Genomic DNA, 18,799 nt, shown 5'->3' with positions numbered 1-18,799 from the left:
GGATTGTTCTAGATACGCCGGTGTCACTTGTGAGAGCAGCCAGTCTTTCACTGATCGTACGATACACTGATCCTCGATTGTTAGATCACAAATAAATAGACCGCAAACCAAAGTATCACAGCTTGCGTTGTCGTAGTAGTAGTAGTAGAAGATTACTCTAAATAGCAATGTGTCTCTGTTTCTCAGACGGATCAATGCTTACGTTGCGCAATGCGCAGTGCTCACCTTTACCAACCTTTATGTATGATTTAAATCAAACAAATATAGTTAGGGCGTTTATTTACTCACGGATGTATAGATGTTGATTATGTCCTATATTTTGGCTGACAATAACTGACTGTAGCATGTGACTGTACAGTTACTCACGTATTTTATTAACAGTTCTACGTGTGCGTGAGTGATACGTCTTTTCGCAGGTATATTTAACTAGATATTCGTTATTTGATTCAAGATAAATGATCAGCATTGATCAATTAATCTGTCTTTCACACAGCTAGCAAAGTGTAATGACTTTGAATCATCACTCATACATCGAAAATTCAATTTGACTTGAATTGTGACTTGACTTGACTCGAGTCACCTTTGAAAATCGATTGACTTGACTTGACTCGAGTCAAAATCTGCAATGACTCGTGACTCGAAGGTAGTGACTTGATCCCAACACTGCTGATGGATGGTAAAATATATCAGCAAAATTTAGCGCCGTTTGTCCATTGATTGGCTGCTATACAGTTACCTTAGGTGAACGGCAGTTGGTGATTTAACTAGGGCTGGGCACAATGATTCGAGTACTCGAATCTGAATCAAGTATTAATTTTAATGATTCGAGTCGAGTAGTAAAAGATGAATTTTTCGAGTACTGAAATTATGCATTCCTCGCCGCTGAAAGTTAAAGTACCAACGAGAATTATAGTTTTTTATACTATTTTTCACTGAGGAAGCCTTGAAACCTTGATTGGCCGTGTCGCAGCATACGAGTCATAGTACAAAGCTACGAACGTTACTGGAATAGCATATTTCCGAAGTCATGATCATCCCACGACATTGTCAAGAAGTGCAATGAAATCGGTATGGTCGAAATAATACCAATGTATCTTTAATGTGACGGATAACAGGCATTTTATCCTTTGTGGTGGCATAAAATGAACATATTTTAACTTTGACATATTACATTCTGTTGTGATGTCATAATGTGTGATACTCGAATACTCGACTCGAAGCGTAATACGTGATTCAGAATCGATTCACTCAGGTACTCGATTTTGCCCAGCCCTAGATTTAACTTGTAGGCACACCGACGAAGACGATTGACAAGCGACTCCTGGTACGTTTCTAACACTTCCGATTGGTGGTGTGATGAAAACGTAGGCTAACAAGACCGGACTGAAAAAATAGTTACGCTTTATCAAACCTACTCGACTCAGACCACCACTCATTCCCGATACACGTCATTCATTCATCTCATGAGCAAGCCTGACAAGAGAAGTTCTTCTAAGCCAGGGGTGTGTCTCTATATTACATTCTTGCGGCCTCTACGAGAATTGAAAAGTGGCTCGCAACCCCTGCAGTCTAAGCCAAGCAGAGGGATATTGCCGTTGCCCAACCCCTCTTGATCTAATTTCAATAACAACGAGACTCATTTTCTGTATATTATGGTATGAGTATTGTGTGATATTCGTTTCTTCTAAACCAGCATAAAAATCATAACTTATTAAATAATATTAGAAAAAAAATTCGATTTCCTATACTGTCACACACTATTTAGAAGAAGTCATATACGATCTACTAGGGATCAACGACTAAAAAGTAGATACACTGGCAGAAATGAGTAGGTTGCTAAACAGAAAAGTACACAGTGATTCGAGATTGCCACGCATCGACTAGGTCACGTGTTATATGCCGTCTGACGTAGAGGCCCTGGCAGGTGGATCGGCATCTTCCTTCACTGAAATAGGAGATGAGATTTTCACAACTTGGTAGCGGCTGAGAGTTCACAACTGGCCAGTAACGGAATACTCGTACAATTGTACATTTTTGGCCAAAGTTTCTTCCACTTCTACTCGAGCAGTTTTTACACGTATACTACAGCACTTATTCTTGAAACTTTGGATTTGAAAATGTAGAAAGGAGTTCTATGATGAGTTTACATCCATTAGTAGAAATCAACAGCTTCACTTCTACCTCAACTTGAAGATGATCTTGGAGGTGCAGAACTTCAGCATCATTTTGATGAATATAATCACACTTGAAGAAACACAAATATTTTCGGCTGAATTGGGAAGAACATTGTATACCAACAATCGTATCACCAAATATGACGTGGATGAAAATTTGAGTGATCAAAGTGAACAAATGGTTGAAGCTCAATATACTATTTTTAGACTATACACAAACTCCTTTAGTAGCACACACTGGGTTGGCGGATTTTATCTTAAATTGCTGTCAATGTTCTATTTCTGTACAATGAGCTACTAATTTTTCATCAGTAATTTTATAGGAGTCTTTATCAATCTCTGCAAACCCAGTTTGTGCCAACAAACGAAGTACGAGTGTAATCTAAAAATAGTAAATCTAACTAAACCATCTGTTCATGCCGTCATGTTTGGTGATACGAATGTTGATATACCACGTTCTTTCCAATTCTGTATTAGTTGCTGACGATCACGATTGGCGAGTATTAGCTGAAAACATTCGGGTTTCTTTCAATATGAATGACTTAGTCAACTGTACGCCTCTACTTGAGAACCAAACAATGAATATTTTGATCACTTCTTCTTGTAGCCCCCCCCCCCCCCCCGGAGCGGTTTTGGTTCCTATTTAAAATCTCGATCACAAGCCGCATTTCGCACTTACACGCCCTCCTCAGCGAATCCCTGCGGCTCAATGACACCGCGGAGACCCGTCTCCTGCCGTACAGGTAGAGACCGAGGTAGAACAGCAGCGGTATCGCGCTGATGGCGACTGAGAGAGAGTAGATGAGCAGGTCGGTATGAACGGCGACGGTGCAGTGCAGGTCCTTGCTCCACATCCTTCTGGTGTAGTTCATCTGAAGACACGGAATGTTTTCGCATTCACTCTTGGCAGGGGGTCCCAACCGCGGGAGCCATGTGGCACGAAACAAGGTGAACATAGATGTTTGTTTATGATTGATGCTCCAAAACAGCCATACAAGAAGCCCGGACTGTCAGAATCTCAGCCCATGCCTAGGTCACGACGCGCTTGGCACTTCGAGACTCATCTGTAGGGAGGGGAGATAGATAACGATGCTATCTCTCTCTACAGATGCTAGTCATCCCTTTAATCTCCCTTACGTGACGTTGTGAAATACTAGGGGGGAGAAGGATAGAAATTTCCAGTTTCGTTGCCATACGTTTCTTTCTGTGCTGCGATACTTATTTCCGTTCTGTAAGACTTTCAGAAAAGTATGTCATCCTTTGGTATGCTTATTAAAGATAGGTGATCATAGATGTTTGTTCAAGTATTAATAGGCTCCACTAATAATCTACTTCTTGATCTAGAGTTGATTTTGTTTTATTTTTAGATATTTTAACATTAATATTTTTAAGGGGACTAGCAACTCAAAACTTAACTCGCGGATGGCTACCCCAATCACCATGAAATTTTCACAGCCGCTAGATGTCGCTATCCTACATACAAAAAACAATAAATTCGGTTCTACTCTGCATATGGGAATGCAAAATCTTGAAATAGCGAAGCCCTTTTTCAGATCTAACGCCTTCCTTAGGAAGTATCAGGACAGTGCTGCACTGTGCTAAAATTTGAAGGAAGGAGAAATTTCATTTCAAAATTGAAAATACAAATTTTTGTCATAAATTTGCTGTGAATTTGCTTTGAAGTTCTGTAGTTTGCTTTGAAGTTCTGTAACTCTCAGCATGGTAGACCTATGTCAAAGAACTTTTAGCATAGCACAGGTGTGAACGTCAGCTTTCCAAAAAACCTTGAGTGAATCATTTAGGACAAATATTTCGTACAAATCTTTGTTTAACCGTGATGCGACGTAAAAAAATTTTATAATTGAGAAAAACACTTACAAACATTCGCAAAGTAAAAAGACAATGAACAAGTGTCACCGATGTAATGGTAAGAATGAGTGCCAGAATGCTTGAAGGAAAACTGCCAACAATCTAACAAATTTGTACCAGGAGATAATATATATATAGGCCTATTTATTTTCTAATGGTCAAACCATATATTTTATAGAGTTATAGGAAGAAACATGCGATCTTTTGGTCGGAACTTTAAAAAAAACATTATCAAAGGAAAATAAAATTGAAATTTTGCAGTTTTTAGTTATTGTTTGGGTAAAATATGGCCATGAGGTGACAGCAGAGATACAATAATAATATTTCCAACCAGAAAAAATTTATAAAATGGAAGTGAAAGTTATCTTAACTTTGCCCTAACATATCGTCATGACAAAAGAGTGTCCAAGACACAATGTGTTTATGTTCATTGTGTGTTGTATTTATGACATTTTATCATTCTAACTGACGGTTACTTCATACACCAGTTTTTTGCTTCAAATAATGTTCAATTTTTCCAAACACTCACCGAGTCCACGAGATCGCTACACAGCTTGTCTTCCTTATCCAGCATGTTGTAGTAGTCGTTGGCCTTGTTGTACAGCTCCCGGCACAGAAAACAGACGGACACGTTCTCGATGTCTTTCCCGGCAAAGTCGTGAAAGCACATTTGGACGTCCTGTATTTTCTATACGAAAAAAAAAGCATAGCATTATGCAACTTGGATTGAAGATCGCGGTGATACTGAGCGAATTTACGTGATACAAATGTTAACAATGTCCATTTATCTAAATGCAAGATATTCACAATAACTAGTACTAAAATCTATAGGAAAAAATTGAAGTACTTGCTTACTGACCATGACCACCTCTGCACCTAACTAACTGATTCTGAAGCAAGGTTCAGTCGTGTAACTCTCCAATTCACGGACACACTTAAACTTGAACGCTACACGCCAAAACAAAGACAGCAACTTTTATATTTTTTATCCCTAACAAACTCGACACTCTCAATAGGCTGCAGTCACATTCAGCCATTTGAAAGTAACCATTTTGTTTGAGCGGTCGGTGGCGAAATTGAATCCGAACAGCCAGAGCTTTCAAGATCAACAGGTTTAGACCGCCGCATAGACTAACCTCAAGCATCTCCTTAGTCTCCTCTGTCGAGTTGTACACCGTCGTTCCGTTTTGTGCAGTCGCGTTGTAACAATTGTGGCAGTGCGACTTTTCCCAAACGTCGACGATGAAATCGTAAACCAGGGTCACAACCTAAACAGCGGAGGCTGTTGGTAAACAACTAACAGATACTTGTGTACCAGGGTAAGGTTTGCCGTAACTTAATTCACAAAGCCATAATCACCGCAAGCGGCACATCTGGCCAAAATCGCAGGGCACCCAATGCCCCAAAGCAGACTCGATCGGATGGGCGGCTATCGTGATCAGATTTAATGCACTAGAATGGAGAGACCACGATTGAAGTTCATGACTGGGGACGTGCAAAATCGAATCGCAGTGTGTGTGCACCGAATGCCGAAAATTTTGCTCGGATAGAACCAGGGCTTTGGAGCCGGAGCCGGAGCCCGGAGCCGGAGCCCCGGAGCCGTGCATTTTCACCGGAGCTGGAGCCGGAGCCGGAGCTCTACATAAAATTCAGCCGGAGCCGGAGCTGGAGCCCGTTATTTGAGGAGTAGCTCCGGCTCCGACCTATTTCATAAGATGCTATTAAATATGCAACAACCACATCTGCTGATTTATCATAATTGAACACCAGGCCTGAATTTTAATTCTGTGCACAGCAATGGCATGGAGTAAATTGCGTTCTAGTGCAACTATGATGTTGTCGACAATTGACAAGTATTCAGTATGGAGTCACAAGCCGGCACGGCGGCACCTATATGTCTTTGTTGCTACATCGGATGTTACTGACGGCTGACGGACTCTAGATTACTATAGATAACTAACCTATTAGTAGATTAGTAATCTATATAGACCAGGAATGGCCAACCTTTTCGGCTAAAGGGGCACATGCAATTTACGAAAGAGTGCGCGGTCCACTAGCCATGCCAAGCGGGTAAAATTTTGTAAGTTTATAAATAAACTAGGTGAGTACTGCGGGTCTATTGTATACCAACCGCTAGGCTCAGTTTGCAAGGACACGACTATTCGGCGTCTGGACACATCGATATCGAAGGTCTCCGATAATATGCGACAATAATTTTGTGCCTATATTTCACCGTCGACGATTTTATGCAAGCGTAAACGCGAAAAGACTTATTCCGTAATTGCGAATACAGTTAGACTCAATCGGGTAAATTAGGCGTTTTTTCATTTTCAGTAGGGGGTAGGCTACCAAGCAAGAAATCGTGTGACAATTAAACACACGAAGCGTGAAGAAAAATTTCGCTACTATTTTGTTTATTATATATAATGTACGACGATGTACTGAAAATGTGACTGGACCCTGGATCTGCTAATGCGTTGGAACTGATATTTTAGTCATCAACATCCCAAGTGTCGCAGCCAGAATTGTAATTTTTGGTTGGCATTGCAAGTTCACAATCTGAGCAATTCATTTTCGATAATATAATAGGACATTACCTCGCGGGCCACGCAGAACCCTGTCGCGGGCCACATTTGCGGGCCACCGCTGATATAGACAGGACCATTCGATAATTTCAGAGCCGGAGCCGGAGCTGGAGCCGGAGCAGTGGTTTTAATGCTGCTCCGGAGCTGGAGCCGGAGCTAATGTATGATAGGAGAGAGCTCCGGAGCCGGAGCTGGAGCAGTTTAAATTTTCGGCTGCTCCAAAGCCCTGGATAGAACCCAATCACCAGATGTCAATTTTTTTATTGACCGAAATTTACCGCAGGACACAGGGAACGAATTGGGAAAAGACATGATCCACGCAAATGAGCGCATCGAATGCTAACCCAATTGAAGTGCTTGAATGCGCTACGGCTTCGAGTTGGAAAGGAAATTGGAGCTCAAGATTGCTCTGCAGAAGTCAGCAAGCAGTTATTATCATTGATTTCGTACATCACCCACCTGCACGTTATCTGCGCGCTCCAATTCATCCCTGCAACGGCTCCCGTTCTCCACGAGCTGGGTATTTGGAAAAGAGGAATATTTGAGTTACGGAGAGGTATAGTTATCCAATTTAGTCGTAAAATTATGAAGACGTGTGCTTGCTTAACACACAAGTACTTACAAAGCATGGCAAGGACACAACGTTATTGGTGTGAGCCACGTAGCAATAGGTCGCCCGGTAAGGCGATATTAAAAATGTATAAATCCGCACACAATGAGCTACCACGCTGGTATCACCAAATTGGATAATTTGCCTACCTATGATCCATATTGGCCCATAGTTAGAAATTTTCATTCGAGCACTCAGTTAACACGCGGACGGTACAATACTAATGAAAACATCTGACAAAACCACCCACCCTGGCGATATCCGAATAGCAATTAACGGCGTACGCGAATTCCGTCGCACAATTTTGACAGTAGTGCAGAGGCCTGGCGTTGCACATAATGCATTTCAGATAGACGGACGTCGCGTTGCTGAAGGTATCCAAGAGTTCCAAACAGTGTTTTGAAATATCTGTAAAGTAAAGAAATACGTATGACAAAGAGAGGGAGTAAGATTTAGTTCGTCAACCGATGAGGTGGAAAAAATGCGTGCAAATATGTGGTACAAGGCAAGGCTGATAGTGCATAGTGAGCAGTCCAAATTACCAAGTTAGTTTCAGAACGACACTGCAAATATCACTAAATAAAATTTATATTTTCGTAATCAGTACAGCAGCAGCTTTCCGTTGCTACCCGATTTATTGAATTTGGCGCTCGGCAAGCCGGTCAAAAATATCCGTAAAGTTGCCTTTGGTCAAATGGAAAGTATGCCGTAACCCAAATGCAGTGAGCCGCTCAGTCTCGCTGTGTCCACACCAGATAGGACACTATGTTGATACTATAGCCTAGCCCTTCAGGCCAAATTTTCGACATATTATCAACATACCCCCAGCAGGTTCGATGGGATCTTTGATGGACCACAGTCTTTCAACATAAAGCAGTCTGTCCGAGTGACCGAGGTAGCTTTCCATGGCAATGTGACCCGGCATCTGAAGATTATTATTATATTATTAATATTTTGGTGTGCAACTGGGGTTGAAAAGGCTGCGATTAACTATCGTAAGCATTCACCACATGACATTAGATACTGCAAAGAATTATGGAAAATATCTTATTATTACAATGTTACAAACAAAAACTTACAGCCATAATCTTTCATAACAGCATTTCCAGCTTACCGTCAATTTCATTAATTGCACCATTTTTTAGCAATTGTGTGTAAGATATATTACCGGTACCAATTAAAAGAACGTATAAAGATTACCAGTAACTCACGTTGGAACGTTGACTGCTACCATTTCCGTTGATCACAGTGAGCAAGAAGAAGAAAACGCAGACACTAATCCATCGACTCAAATGCATCACAGTGTATGAGTCGGCAGATATCCTATCACATTACAGAACTGCTCTTATGCTGCAAACGAAAGCACAGTGACTATTGGAGCCAGCAGGAACTTGCACAGGAAGCAGTTACTGCAATCAATAATAACACGTTATACATACAAGTTCCTTTTGGTACAGCAAGATTTGACACCAGTATTAATCTGTCCCATCGCATAGGGTTTAAAATACAAATCGTTCACAGGAAATCAATAACGAAATGGGGCTGAGCCATTGTAGCAATATTGGGAATGGGGCCGGCCGCCAGCTTGCTTTCCAAAACGGAACAGTCACGAAAACAAAGAAAGCCGTCTGGAAATAAGGAACATGAAATTTCAACTAGTTCACATAATATCATCGAGTCACGGACATTGCAATGTCAGGCAGTAGGAAAATGACATACAAGTTGTTCGTAATGGAAATATCGAATTGCAAAACAACATAAAGTCAGCTAATCGTAGTACAGGGGCGGGCAACTTTTCCCATCGGCGGGCCGGATATGGCAAAATTAGGTACTTGGTGGCAACCGATACATGAATCGCGTATTTATCCATAAATCATACTTAATGTAGACTTCAACTTTAAAGCATACAGACCAAAGACAGTATTTAATGCATTTATTAACATAATGTTCTTCAATAGCTGTTGAAGTCAATGAGACATCTGTGGTCGATCAAAGTTGTCAACAATTTCTTAGAACTCTGGCTGCATGTCGGACGTGCAAACCCTTATTAAAATGCACGTGAACGTCAGTTAGATTGGAACACAGCTTTGTCTTGTGGTCGAAAATGTTTGCTCACAAATCTATGTAGACCCACGGCCGCTCAAGATCTGCCAGGCCCTGCCATAGTGGGAATTTCCATTGTGGTGACTAAAGATTTATTTCCACTTTTTGAGAACAGCAGCGTAAATAATGAACTGCTGCAGTCCTATATCCATGTGTGATGTGACCATGAATTGCACTGAAATATGAATAATATCGGTCGGTCACTTGATCTTGCCCAGACCTAGCTGCAAATATTTGGCAATTGCATCTTACAAATGAAATTATCCTTCCCGCAGTACCGGCGAGATTGCACATTTTGAGAAGACGTCCGATGACAGATCTTAGATTTCTTTACACTGAGCAATGATCGTAAAGCAAACAACAGCGTGTCAACTTGATTGGGGCTGTGTGCCAAATTGTAACCTTTTGATCGTTTGCGGGTAGGACCAATCAAATGACGCCAAAATATTACCAGCATTTGTTGCTAATAGTGACAAGAATGAAAACACGCCATTGTTTGACATTTGGTGTCTTGAGCATAGGCTCTGACTTTTATCTTTACACGGGGTGGCCAGCCAAAAAAGGGAGGGGTTTGAAATTGTGTTGAAATATGATCCGCGATATTGTTGGACTCAATAGAGTCCTTCCAGCATTCAAGTATATTGGAACATAGGAGGTTGCCGTTCAAACTAATCAAATAAATTCAGAATTTCTGCCACCGAGAATCTCATGTTGCATCATTATTTGACAACGTAATTCAACGCCGTGCACTGCGCCGTATTAATAATGAACCGAACACTGACAAGTGACATTGCGGGAATATGAGTGTATAAAGCAGACAAGAAAGAAATTAGTACAGATGGTTACAAGCGAGAAAGCGCACATCTAATCAGTTATTCGTAACTTGCGTCAAGCGCAATGAGGTTACGAGTCTGGCATCGCGTAAATTGTTTGCACATTGAGTTGCATTTCCCAATTAATATGGGCAAAGCTTTGTTAGAGTAAGGAATATGCGCAGGAACACACAGGCATACACTAACAAACCGCCCAATTTCGCGCTCCGATTAAAAAGACTATCACTTAACTAAATGAGAATGGTTTTGTGAATGAATACGGCCGCAAATAGACTTTCATTTAGAGAAGGAGAACGTGGAGGGGAGAGGAGATGATGTTTTCCAGCGCAGGTGTGTCGAAATCGACATCTCAAACGAGGTCGTGCCGGTTATCTAGTTACTATTCACGGATTACAATTTATTGGGGCGTTTGAGCATTTTTTACGTGGTGGCCGCCACCCCGCATACATAGTGACGGGGTGGCCGCGCCATCCCGTAACCCCCCAACTCGGCGCCTATGGTCTTGAGCTTGAGGGATTATTTTCTTGAAAGTATTTCTTGTAAAAATTCTAAAATTCCAATAGAAATGTGCTGAATAATACAAATATTATTTTATTTACTCAGAATTGCTTCGCGGGCCGTATGTTTGACAACCCCGCTTTAGTGTGCTCTTGAACAGAAGTCACTGTTGTAGCCCCGTCACAATCATAAAGGAAAGAATCGTAAGTCATCGCAATACTGCAATGCAGGAAAGCTGCAACACTTTATGTCCAACTGCAAGCAGATATCAAACATGACTGTTAGAAGTTGGCATTTACAAACCAACATTGCATTGCCGGTATTGACATTTCACAGCAGCATATATCTTTCGAATGCCCAACAGACAGGAAACGCGGTTTTTGAGTGAAAATTGATCATAGCAGGTATAAAGTAACGTTGATTGCATAAATTTGACAAACAACATGTAGCAGTTCCGTAAAAATGGGTTGGAAAGTATCATTTGTCCCTGGGACCCAGCAAATACTTACTCCACCAAGGAATAAAAACACGCTATGGGTGTCAGCTTCGACATAGAGACACCCATCTTAAAACCAACATCGCGTTGACAAAATGTAAACTCATCCCCGCGACGCATCTTCCAGGTTCAAGATATCGGAAAACTTTTCGAGAACCGCCGAAAAATGACGGCCTTCCCAGTACACCTTGCCGCAATCGACGCAACAGTAGAACACCTTCACGTTACCGAGCACCGGCGGCGGAACTTGCTCGCAAAGCAACGGAGTCACCAACGGATCGGTCGAGCTGCTTTTTCCCGACACGTCGTTCGACGATACGATACTGACGCTGGCCACGTCGACAAAACCTTCGGTACAGATGCAGTCGGGATTGATGATGTAAGGCATGGAGCTATCTTTCCTCGCTGAAGCTTCCGCGATTTTTGATCCAAAAATTTCGGAACGACGGGAATATCCTTGATCGTTCTCATCCGGAATGCCGCACATGTCATCAGTTTGACTCGGGTCATGACGCATAGAATCAGGTTCTTTGGGCAGCTGAGAGGAAATCGGTACAAAAATCAAGTCTTCGGAGGCACCGGATGGACTAGACTTGTCCGTCACCAATATGTCATCAATATCGTCGTCGGAGTGGACTAAAATTTTCGCTGGTTTTTTGGACGAATGTCCGAAATCGTGGCCGTTTTTGGGTGGGGCTCTCATTGCGCGGCCCCGTCCGATACCTATAAAATTAGCCACCGACGGATTGCCGACGTTTTTCACTTTCATACTCCTCCCGCGACCAAACGATCGCCTCACATTATCGCGCTCATTTGCGTTAAAATGCTGCAACGAAATCAATCCGGAGCTCCGAACCGGCTGCCAGACGTTGGATGTTTTCCGCTTTTTCGCGATGCAACGCTTCATCAAATCCGGGCCTACTTTCAGGTACCTGTAGCCGTTGCACACCTGACACCGGCTGAATATATCCTGCGGAGTCACCTTGACGTTATACCGCTCCAACACAGCCGCGGCCTGAGCTTTCGCTTTCAGCCCGCTGGCTACGTTCATGCAATTACCGACCGGTACTTGAGACGACAAATACTGGTAAGGCGCGCCGCTCGTCAGAATAATCCTACCGTCTTTGTTCGCTATTTCAGCCGCGCTCTCGTGAGAATTTGACGCGGTCAAGATTTTTACATCGGCCCCGCAAGATCTCAACTGCCTCCCGAGTCCTTCCAGCATGTTATCGCAAACGACTTTGAACTGATGCGGCGTAATCTGCTGTCTCGGTGGTACACAGGGTTCGTGGGTCGCTCCCTGACCAACAGAGACTTTACTAGGCTTCTCTCGCTTTTTTCGAACAGGCCTTGCTTTGACGATAGTTTCCAACGAGTCATCAATGTCAGCCAGTTTCATTTTTCCGTGAATAGAATTATACAGCTCCAACAGCACATAGGCATCCAGCGCAGCATATATTATCTGCGACTGTCTCAAAGGACGCCGTCCCCAATCGGACATCTGTTCCGCTTTGTTCAGCGGTTTACCGAGACATTGGTGAGTTAGCTTGCTGAGACCCGTTTCCTTTCTCGCACACGGTACATTGTCGGCGCCTTGGTCCGAATTATCATTCTTTACGTCCAATATATCAGGATGGTGCCTCTCCAAAGCCTGCACCGACGTAAAGAGATCGATGACTCGGTTTGGGTTGGCGACAATTTTCGTTAATACCGGAAACGTGCCAGACAGCTTCTTCAAGTCTTCACGAATCCCGTACCCGATCTTCAAAATACCGCCGGCCATAAATATTTCGGAGAGCACATCGCAGAACACATTTGCATCAACAAGAGAGCGTGATATACAGTGTATGTCAACGAGGAAAACGCGACTGAATGTAGCTATCTGCATCAACGCTAGTGACGAATCGGTAGATCTCGCGAAATCAGGTACCCACTCACAATCGATTCCTATCACTTCGCTATTGAAAATCTCCGTTTTCATTGAGATTACTTCTTCTCGAGTCCCCACAATGGAGATCTTATCGAGCGGCAAGTTCAACTCGTACCAGTCGTTCAATTCGCGAACAGGATTTTCAGAGTTGAACATCAGATTTGGCTCTGATTCCCAATCGTCCTCCTCTACCGATACCGCCGCTTTTTTAACGTTGGACCTGTGTTCGTCCACTTCGTTGTGTTGTACATCGTAAAATTTCGCCCACTGATCAGCGCTTTCCATGTCTCTGTAAACGCTCACCAGCATATCGATCAGTTGCTGCTGAAGATATTTATCGCCGGATACTGCTTTGATGATGAGCTCTTGCGTAACCTCCACGGTTGACTTCTCCTCAACATAATGCCGGTAGAGAAGATATTTGAGATTGGAGACCGACTTATGCACTCGCAGGTTGGGGCATATTTTTTGTGCTTCTTCGGAGAAAATGTCTTCGATTCCGCAATACAGTTTCACCCATCTCGTTAGTAGTTTTGGAAAGAATTTGATTTGCAGTATTTCCATTTGCACTTGGAATATGTTTTTTTCTTTTAAAAACTCTATGATGTCGAAATTGGGCTGTAGAAAGGTATCTAAAACAGATATCATCTCCAATTGTTGAGACTTACAACCGGCGAGGTAATCTTCAACTAAATTCAGTTTGTTTTGAACCAGCATAGGCATGGCGAGATCGTACAGGCTGAAATGCTCTTGAAGACCAAGTTTGAAGGCCAGCGAAGTTGCTTCTTTCAAACGTTCACGGCTGATCAAGTTCTCGACATAAGGCTTCAAAAAATCATTAGGTGCCTTATTCATTTTATACACTTCCACAATTACAGACGCAATTGACGAGTGTGCGGGCATTATTATATCCATCAACGCTCTTTTGGTTTCCTCTGAAACATGATATTCCTGATTTTGCGAGGAATGCCATTTACTAAGTTCTTTTGCGGCGACAGCTGCCAGACATTTGTTACTCTTTAAGTCCCCACATTGCATGAAGAACTGCATGAAATAATCCAGTGTATGTGCGGGCTCGGTGTCGCGACACAAGGATTTCACTATACTCGACACCCTCAGAGAGTCACCAGTGCGGAACGATGAAGTAGCTTCTTTATGAACTTCTAACACATTGAGCATGTCTGATTCCATTATGAACTAACACTGAAATTAGACACAGTAGTTTTATATATGCATTGAGCAAAACCCAGCATGGAATCAGTGTAACCGTGGCTATATATTGCTAACACTTAAATGAAGGCAAAACATGCTGAAGGGTTCTCGTCGCATGACTAAAAGAAAGGTTATCATGTCATCTAGGTCCAGTCACCACGTATGTTACATTGGTGCTATTCTGAAAAATCTATGAATTTTGGTTGATCTATAGGCGTTATCCAAAGAGCAGGATAGAATATCCGGCAGTGGAGTGAGCCTCCTGTCGTACAACAGGAATATCGAGTAGGGTCATGACAAACATTTAATTGGAGTACCAGAAAGGTTCAACGATTTAAACCAAGGACAAAGTCCCAGCATGATATGACACATGAGTATTTATTCATTTATCTATCAAGGAATCTTGATAAATAATCAGCTACATTCTGGTGTGACGTCATAATGAGTGATACCCGAATACTCGACTCGAAGCGCAATACGTGATTCAGAATCGGATCACTCAGGTACCGGTACTCGATTTTGCTCAGCCTTATAGTTACCAGTGAACTTGGCACTTATAACTTCGATGCATAAATATTGCATTAACAAATTCAGAAATGAATACCCACCGTGGCCTAGGCTACAGAACATAAATAAGAGGCATGCACACTGGATAAAAAAAAGGATATCATGAAAGCGACAAAACTGAATGCTGCATGTGCAAGTGAAGGTCGATATGTCAGATTGTGGTCCAGTAATCTTGAGGGCACACAAGCATTGAATCAGTAGAAATTGCTTGTATTTCGATTTGTTGTGATAATGTGGACTGGACATGCTCGAGACTGGGACGGCCAAGACAGACATTTCATTGCAAATTCGAAGTAGTAAAGTCACCACATTATTGGTATTTCGTCTATCAGTCCTGAAACTTTGAAAATTTAGCCAGAAACTGTTAGGACTAAGGACAATTACTATATTATTAGTGTGTATTAGGGCTGTTCAAAAAAAAACTTTTTTTCCCAAATCTTGCTGGCTACGTGACTAAATCGTTAGGTTGCCTTAAAAAACGACGCACATCATATTTGAATTCATTCCAACCAATAATCGCGGGTTTCGTAGAGTTAGAAAATTTTGAGTTTACCCAAAACTGCAAAAAATTTTTTTTTCAAATTATTCTGTCAACCCCATGAAATTGTTGCGCTGTCTTCAAAAACGATGCAAAGCAAATTTGACTCAATACCAAGCCGTAGAAGCTGAGTTATTTGAGTTTTTCTTTGATAAATCGGGGATTATCCTAGATCGGTGGATAATCAAAGAATCATCATCAAAAAACTGAAATAACTCCACTTCTACGGGTTGGAATTGAGTCAGATTTGTTTTGCATCGTTTTTGAAGACAGCGCAACAATTTCATGGGATTGACAGAAAAATTTGAAAAAAAAATCTTTTGCATTTTTGGGTAAACTCAAAATTTTCAAACTCTACAAAACCTGCGGTTATTGGTTGGAATGAATTCAAATTTGGTGTGTGTCGTTTTTTTAGGCAACCTAACGATTTAGACACGTAGCCAGCAAGATTTTGGAAAAAAGGTTTTTTCTGAACAGCCCTAGTGTGCATGCCTCCTCTTTACATCGTCTAGGCCAAGGTGGGTGTCTGATTCCATAGACTACTCCAAGTCGCTTCGATATCTTCCTGTCTTTTCATTGTATCGCATTTTTTGTGGTGTATTGAACTGATCAAATTGCTAATAAACCAATGATGATGATGATAATATGAATGCGAGCCATTTTATATCAATCGAGCAGAGTTGAAAAATGTTGATTAAACCGGATTGAACTCGACACTGAACACTGTAGTGAGCACAATGACCTGGACTCGAACCACAAGACTACGACTCACCTTTTACTCACTGTCTTGGACTCGGACTTGACGCGGTGGTGAATTAAACATGAATTGACTTGAATCGAGTCAAAATTAAAAAAGTGAGATTGACTTGTGACTCGGAACCTATAGCGACTTGGTTACAACAACCCTGTATTAATGTATTCGGATTAAAGGTTCGGGTCAGCGGTTATGGGTTAGGTTAGCTTCAAAATTAGTGGTTATGGTACGGGGACGTTACCAGTATCGCGTTTTGTTATTATTATGTTGTATCTGGATCCTACGGACCGCCGCCCTACTGGAATATCGGTACGTTTTGCCTGATATATCAGGTGAGCAGAGATGATTCTCCATGTTAAGTAATTTAATAAATAAAAAACATAGTGTGAGGACCAGAGTTGGATCAATTACATTATTTCAGTTCAATTACAATTACAATTATAATTACTTTCATGCATGTTATAATTACATTACAATTACAATTACTCCATGCTAAAAATATCAAATTACAATTACAATTACTCCTTGCATGTCTCAATTACATTACAATTACAATTACAATTGTTGTTACAACTGTTGAACATGTAATTGAATAATGATAAATTCAACCGTGCTCCTTGACAACCGTAGCGTCGTAATTAACAACAATTCAAGTATTCATGTTTCATTCATGATACGCAAATACCCGGTAATTAATAAAAGAAAAACGTTTTCGAACTATTCCAGTATGCAGTATGTCGTTGAAAAAAGTATTGTAATCATGCACGGGTTGGATTTGCGTATATAATATATAATTAAAGAAATAATATTATTTTTATCGAGGGACGTAGGAATTAGGATGAGGGGTGAAAACAAAACCGTGCTTTGTCAGATAAGACGTTATATAATATCAAGTGGTCTGGTTAGTTGGACAGACGAAGTAACGATGCATCATCGTGATCTGAAATCGTATTGTAGATTGCCAACCCACGGATAGATGCGCAAGATGTGAGCAACGGATGAATGCACCGACAAACGTACTGCAGAGCCGGCTAAAAGCAGCAAACTTTATAGTCCTAGAGCTGGCGATTCAGGCGTCCAAATTTGATGCATCTGGTCTTTATCGTAAGCTATTGATGCACTAATTCCGAAAATACAAATTAAAATCTCGTCAGGGCAATGTAACTGCTCCAAAATAGCCGTTTAAGGCCGACTGTTCTGAAAAGTGAGAGCGCCGCAGCAGCATGACCACAACAATGACCAATTGCTCCCAGCGATTGTTCAGAACAATGCCGATTCCCAGACTTTCACGACTATTTTGGGATGGTACCATTGCCTGGAAATATACTTTTATTGCGGAAACTGTGCGACACTAGCTTTCGATTAGGACCATACATATCAAATTTCGACGCTTGGATCGTTAGCTATGGGACTATCAATCCTGCTGCTTTTAGCCGGCTCAGCAGTTCGCTTCTCGGCGTATTCAATCGTGAGTCACGTGTTGCGAATCCATCCGTTGGTTAGTAATCTAATAATTGTATACAATGGCAGCCGAGGCCAGCATAGCGGTAAAAAAAATTATTTTATGTTGTGCTTGTCAGGTCTCAATAGCAATTTAATGTAATTAAATTGTAATTGAGCAAAATTTTTGTCAAATTACAATTACAATTACACAAAATAAAAATGCTTCAATTACAATTACATTACAATTACATTGAAATATGTAATTAATTACATTCAATTACATTACAAATTACAATTGATCCAACTCTGGTGAGGACAGGACACCGATTCCATACAGGCGGACCGGACCTATATCGGTATAACGCGGAAGCGATACCGTACGGTATCAACTCTTTCTCGCGTTCACCCTCCACTGACTAAACTTTTGATTAATAATGAAATATGATTACGCTATTCGCAACTGCTTCCTTATTTCATGATTTCGATAGCAAAATATACTTCATCAATAGATAAATAATACATACACCGCTGGCTCTCAGTTCGCGGGGGGTGTCTTTGATTTGTACATGTCGCCAATGTCGCCAATGTCACCAATGTCACCAATGTCGCCAATGTCGAAGTCTATCTATTTTGTCAATGTCGCCAATGTCGCCAATGTCACCAATGTCACCAATGTCGCCAATGTCACCAATGTCGGCAATGTCGCCAATGTCACCAATGTCGGCTATGTCACCAATGTCGCCAATGCCGACATTGCCGACAATGCCGCCATTGCCGACATTGCCGACGATGCCGCTCGGGGGCCGAAACTAGGATACTGTAATGACTCGAGTAAGGATTTTTGGTGACTTGACTCGACTTGAATCGATCTTGGTATTGACTTGACCTGCACTCGGCTACTCAAGTACTTCGACTATCTCGCTACATACTACGCGATTCTTGACGGGAAGACCTGAAGATTGCATGACCACAAACGCAAATTATTTATATCTAATATTATATACATTATTAGGCCTATACGTTGAATTGAATGAACGTCGAAGTCTTTATATATTCCAGTGTAGGATTCGCGAGGAAAATACACGACCGGGCGTAGGTACGCTGTACACTATTTCGCATTCCATTGGTGTCAGATAGTGCTCTGTCTGTGAACTTATCATTTGACTCCAAGGCCCCCAAATGAAGTG

General features: G+C 41.6%; 2 protein-coding genes and 1 long non-coding RNA gene across 3 annotated transcripts; 1 reads left to right on the top strand and 2 right to left on the bottom strand.

Annotated features, from left to right (window-relative positions):
* Positions 1-1,630: 1,630 nt before the first annotated feature.
* Positions 1,631-8,648, bottom strand: LOC145455226 (osteopetrosis-associated transmembrane protein 1-like). The gene is made up of 8 exons (XM_080333176.1): positions 8,450-8,648; positions 8,061-8,163; positions 7,489-7,646; positions 7,088-7,144; positions 5,180-5,311; positions 4,573-4,731; positions 2,854-3,046; positions 1,631-1,945 (listed from the first exon to the last, which is right to left on the bottom strand). Exons 1-8 carry the CDS (start codon positions 8,534-8,536, stop codon positions 1,893-1,895), a joined length of 942 nt encoding a protein of 313 aa, XP_080189302.1. The 5' UTR covers positions 8,537-8,648; the 3' UTR covers positions 1,631-1,892.
* On the top strand, positions 3,788-4,045 carry LOC145455227 (uncharacterized). The gene is made up of 2 exons (XR_013920301.1): positions 3,788-3,826; positions 3,858-4,045. It is a non-coding gene; the product is annotated as an uncharacterized LOC145455227 (long non-coding RNA).
* A 2,479-nt stretch (positions 8,649-11,127) lies between the features above and the next one.
* LOC145455224 (exonuclease mut-7 homolog) lies at positions 11,128-14,345 on the bottom strand. Its single transcript, XM_080333175.1, has one exon. The coding sequence runs from the start codon at positions 14,287-14,289 to the stop codon at positions 11,272-11,274; it is 3,018 nt and encodes a 1,005-aa protein (XP_080189301.1). The 5' UTR covers positions 14,290-14,345; the 3' UTR covers positions 11,128-11,271.
* Positions 14,346-18,799: the final 4,454 nt, after the last annotated feature.

Source organism: Botryllus schlosseri, chromosome 14, assembly GCF_051294905.1.
Source record: "Botryllus schlosseri isolate E-star chromosome 14, Bs_hap1, whole genome shotgun sequence".
Taxonomy (NCBI): domain Eukaryota; kingdom Metazoa; phylum Chordata; class Ascidiacea; order Stolidobranchia; family Styelidae; genus Botryllus; species Botryllus schlosseri.
The sequence above is the reverse complement of the archived record's forward strand: the minus strand, read 5'-3'. Positions and strand labels throughout refer to the sequence as shown.

What these genes read in the sequence shown, in the direction of transcription:
- LOC145455226 (XM_080333176.1), bottom strand. Translation starts at nt 8,536, where the DNA reads ATGCATTTGAGTCGATGGATTAGTGTCTGCGTTTTCTTCTTCTTGCTC. An exon ending in GTAGCAGTCAACGTTCCAAC is followed by an intron (nt 8,164 to 8,449) that starts GTGAGTTACTGG and finishes AATAATCTTCAG; the next exon opens with ATGCCGGGTCACATTGCCAT. An exon ending in AGACTAAGGAGATGCTTGAG is followed by an intron (nt 4,732 to 5,179) that starts GTTAGTCTATGC and finishes TTTTTCGTATAG; the next exon opens with AAAATACAGGACGTCCAAAT.
- LOC145455224 (XM_080333175.1), bottom strand. Translation starts at nt 14,289, where the DNA reads ATGGAATCAGACATGCTCAATGTGTTAGAAGTTCATAAAGAAGCTACT.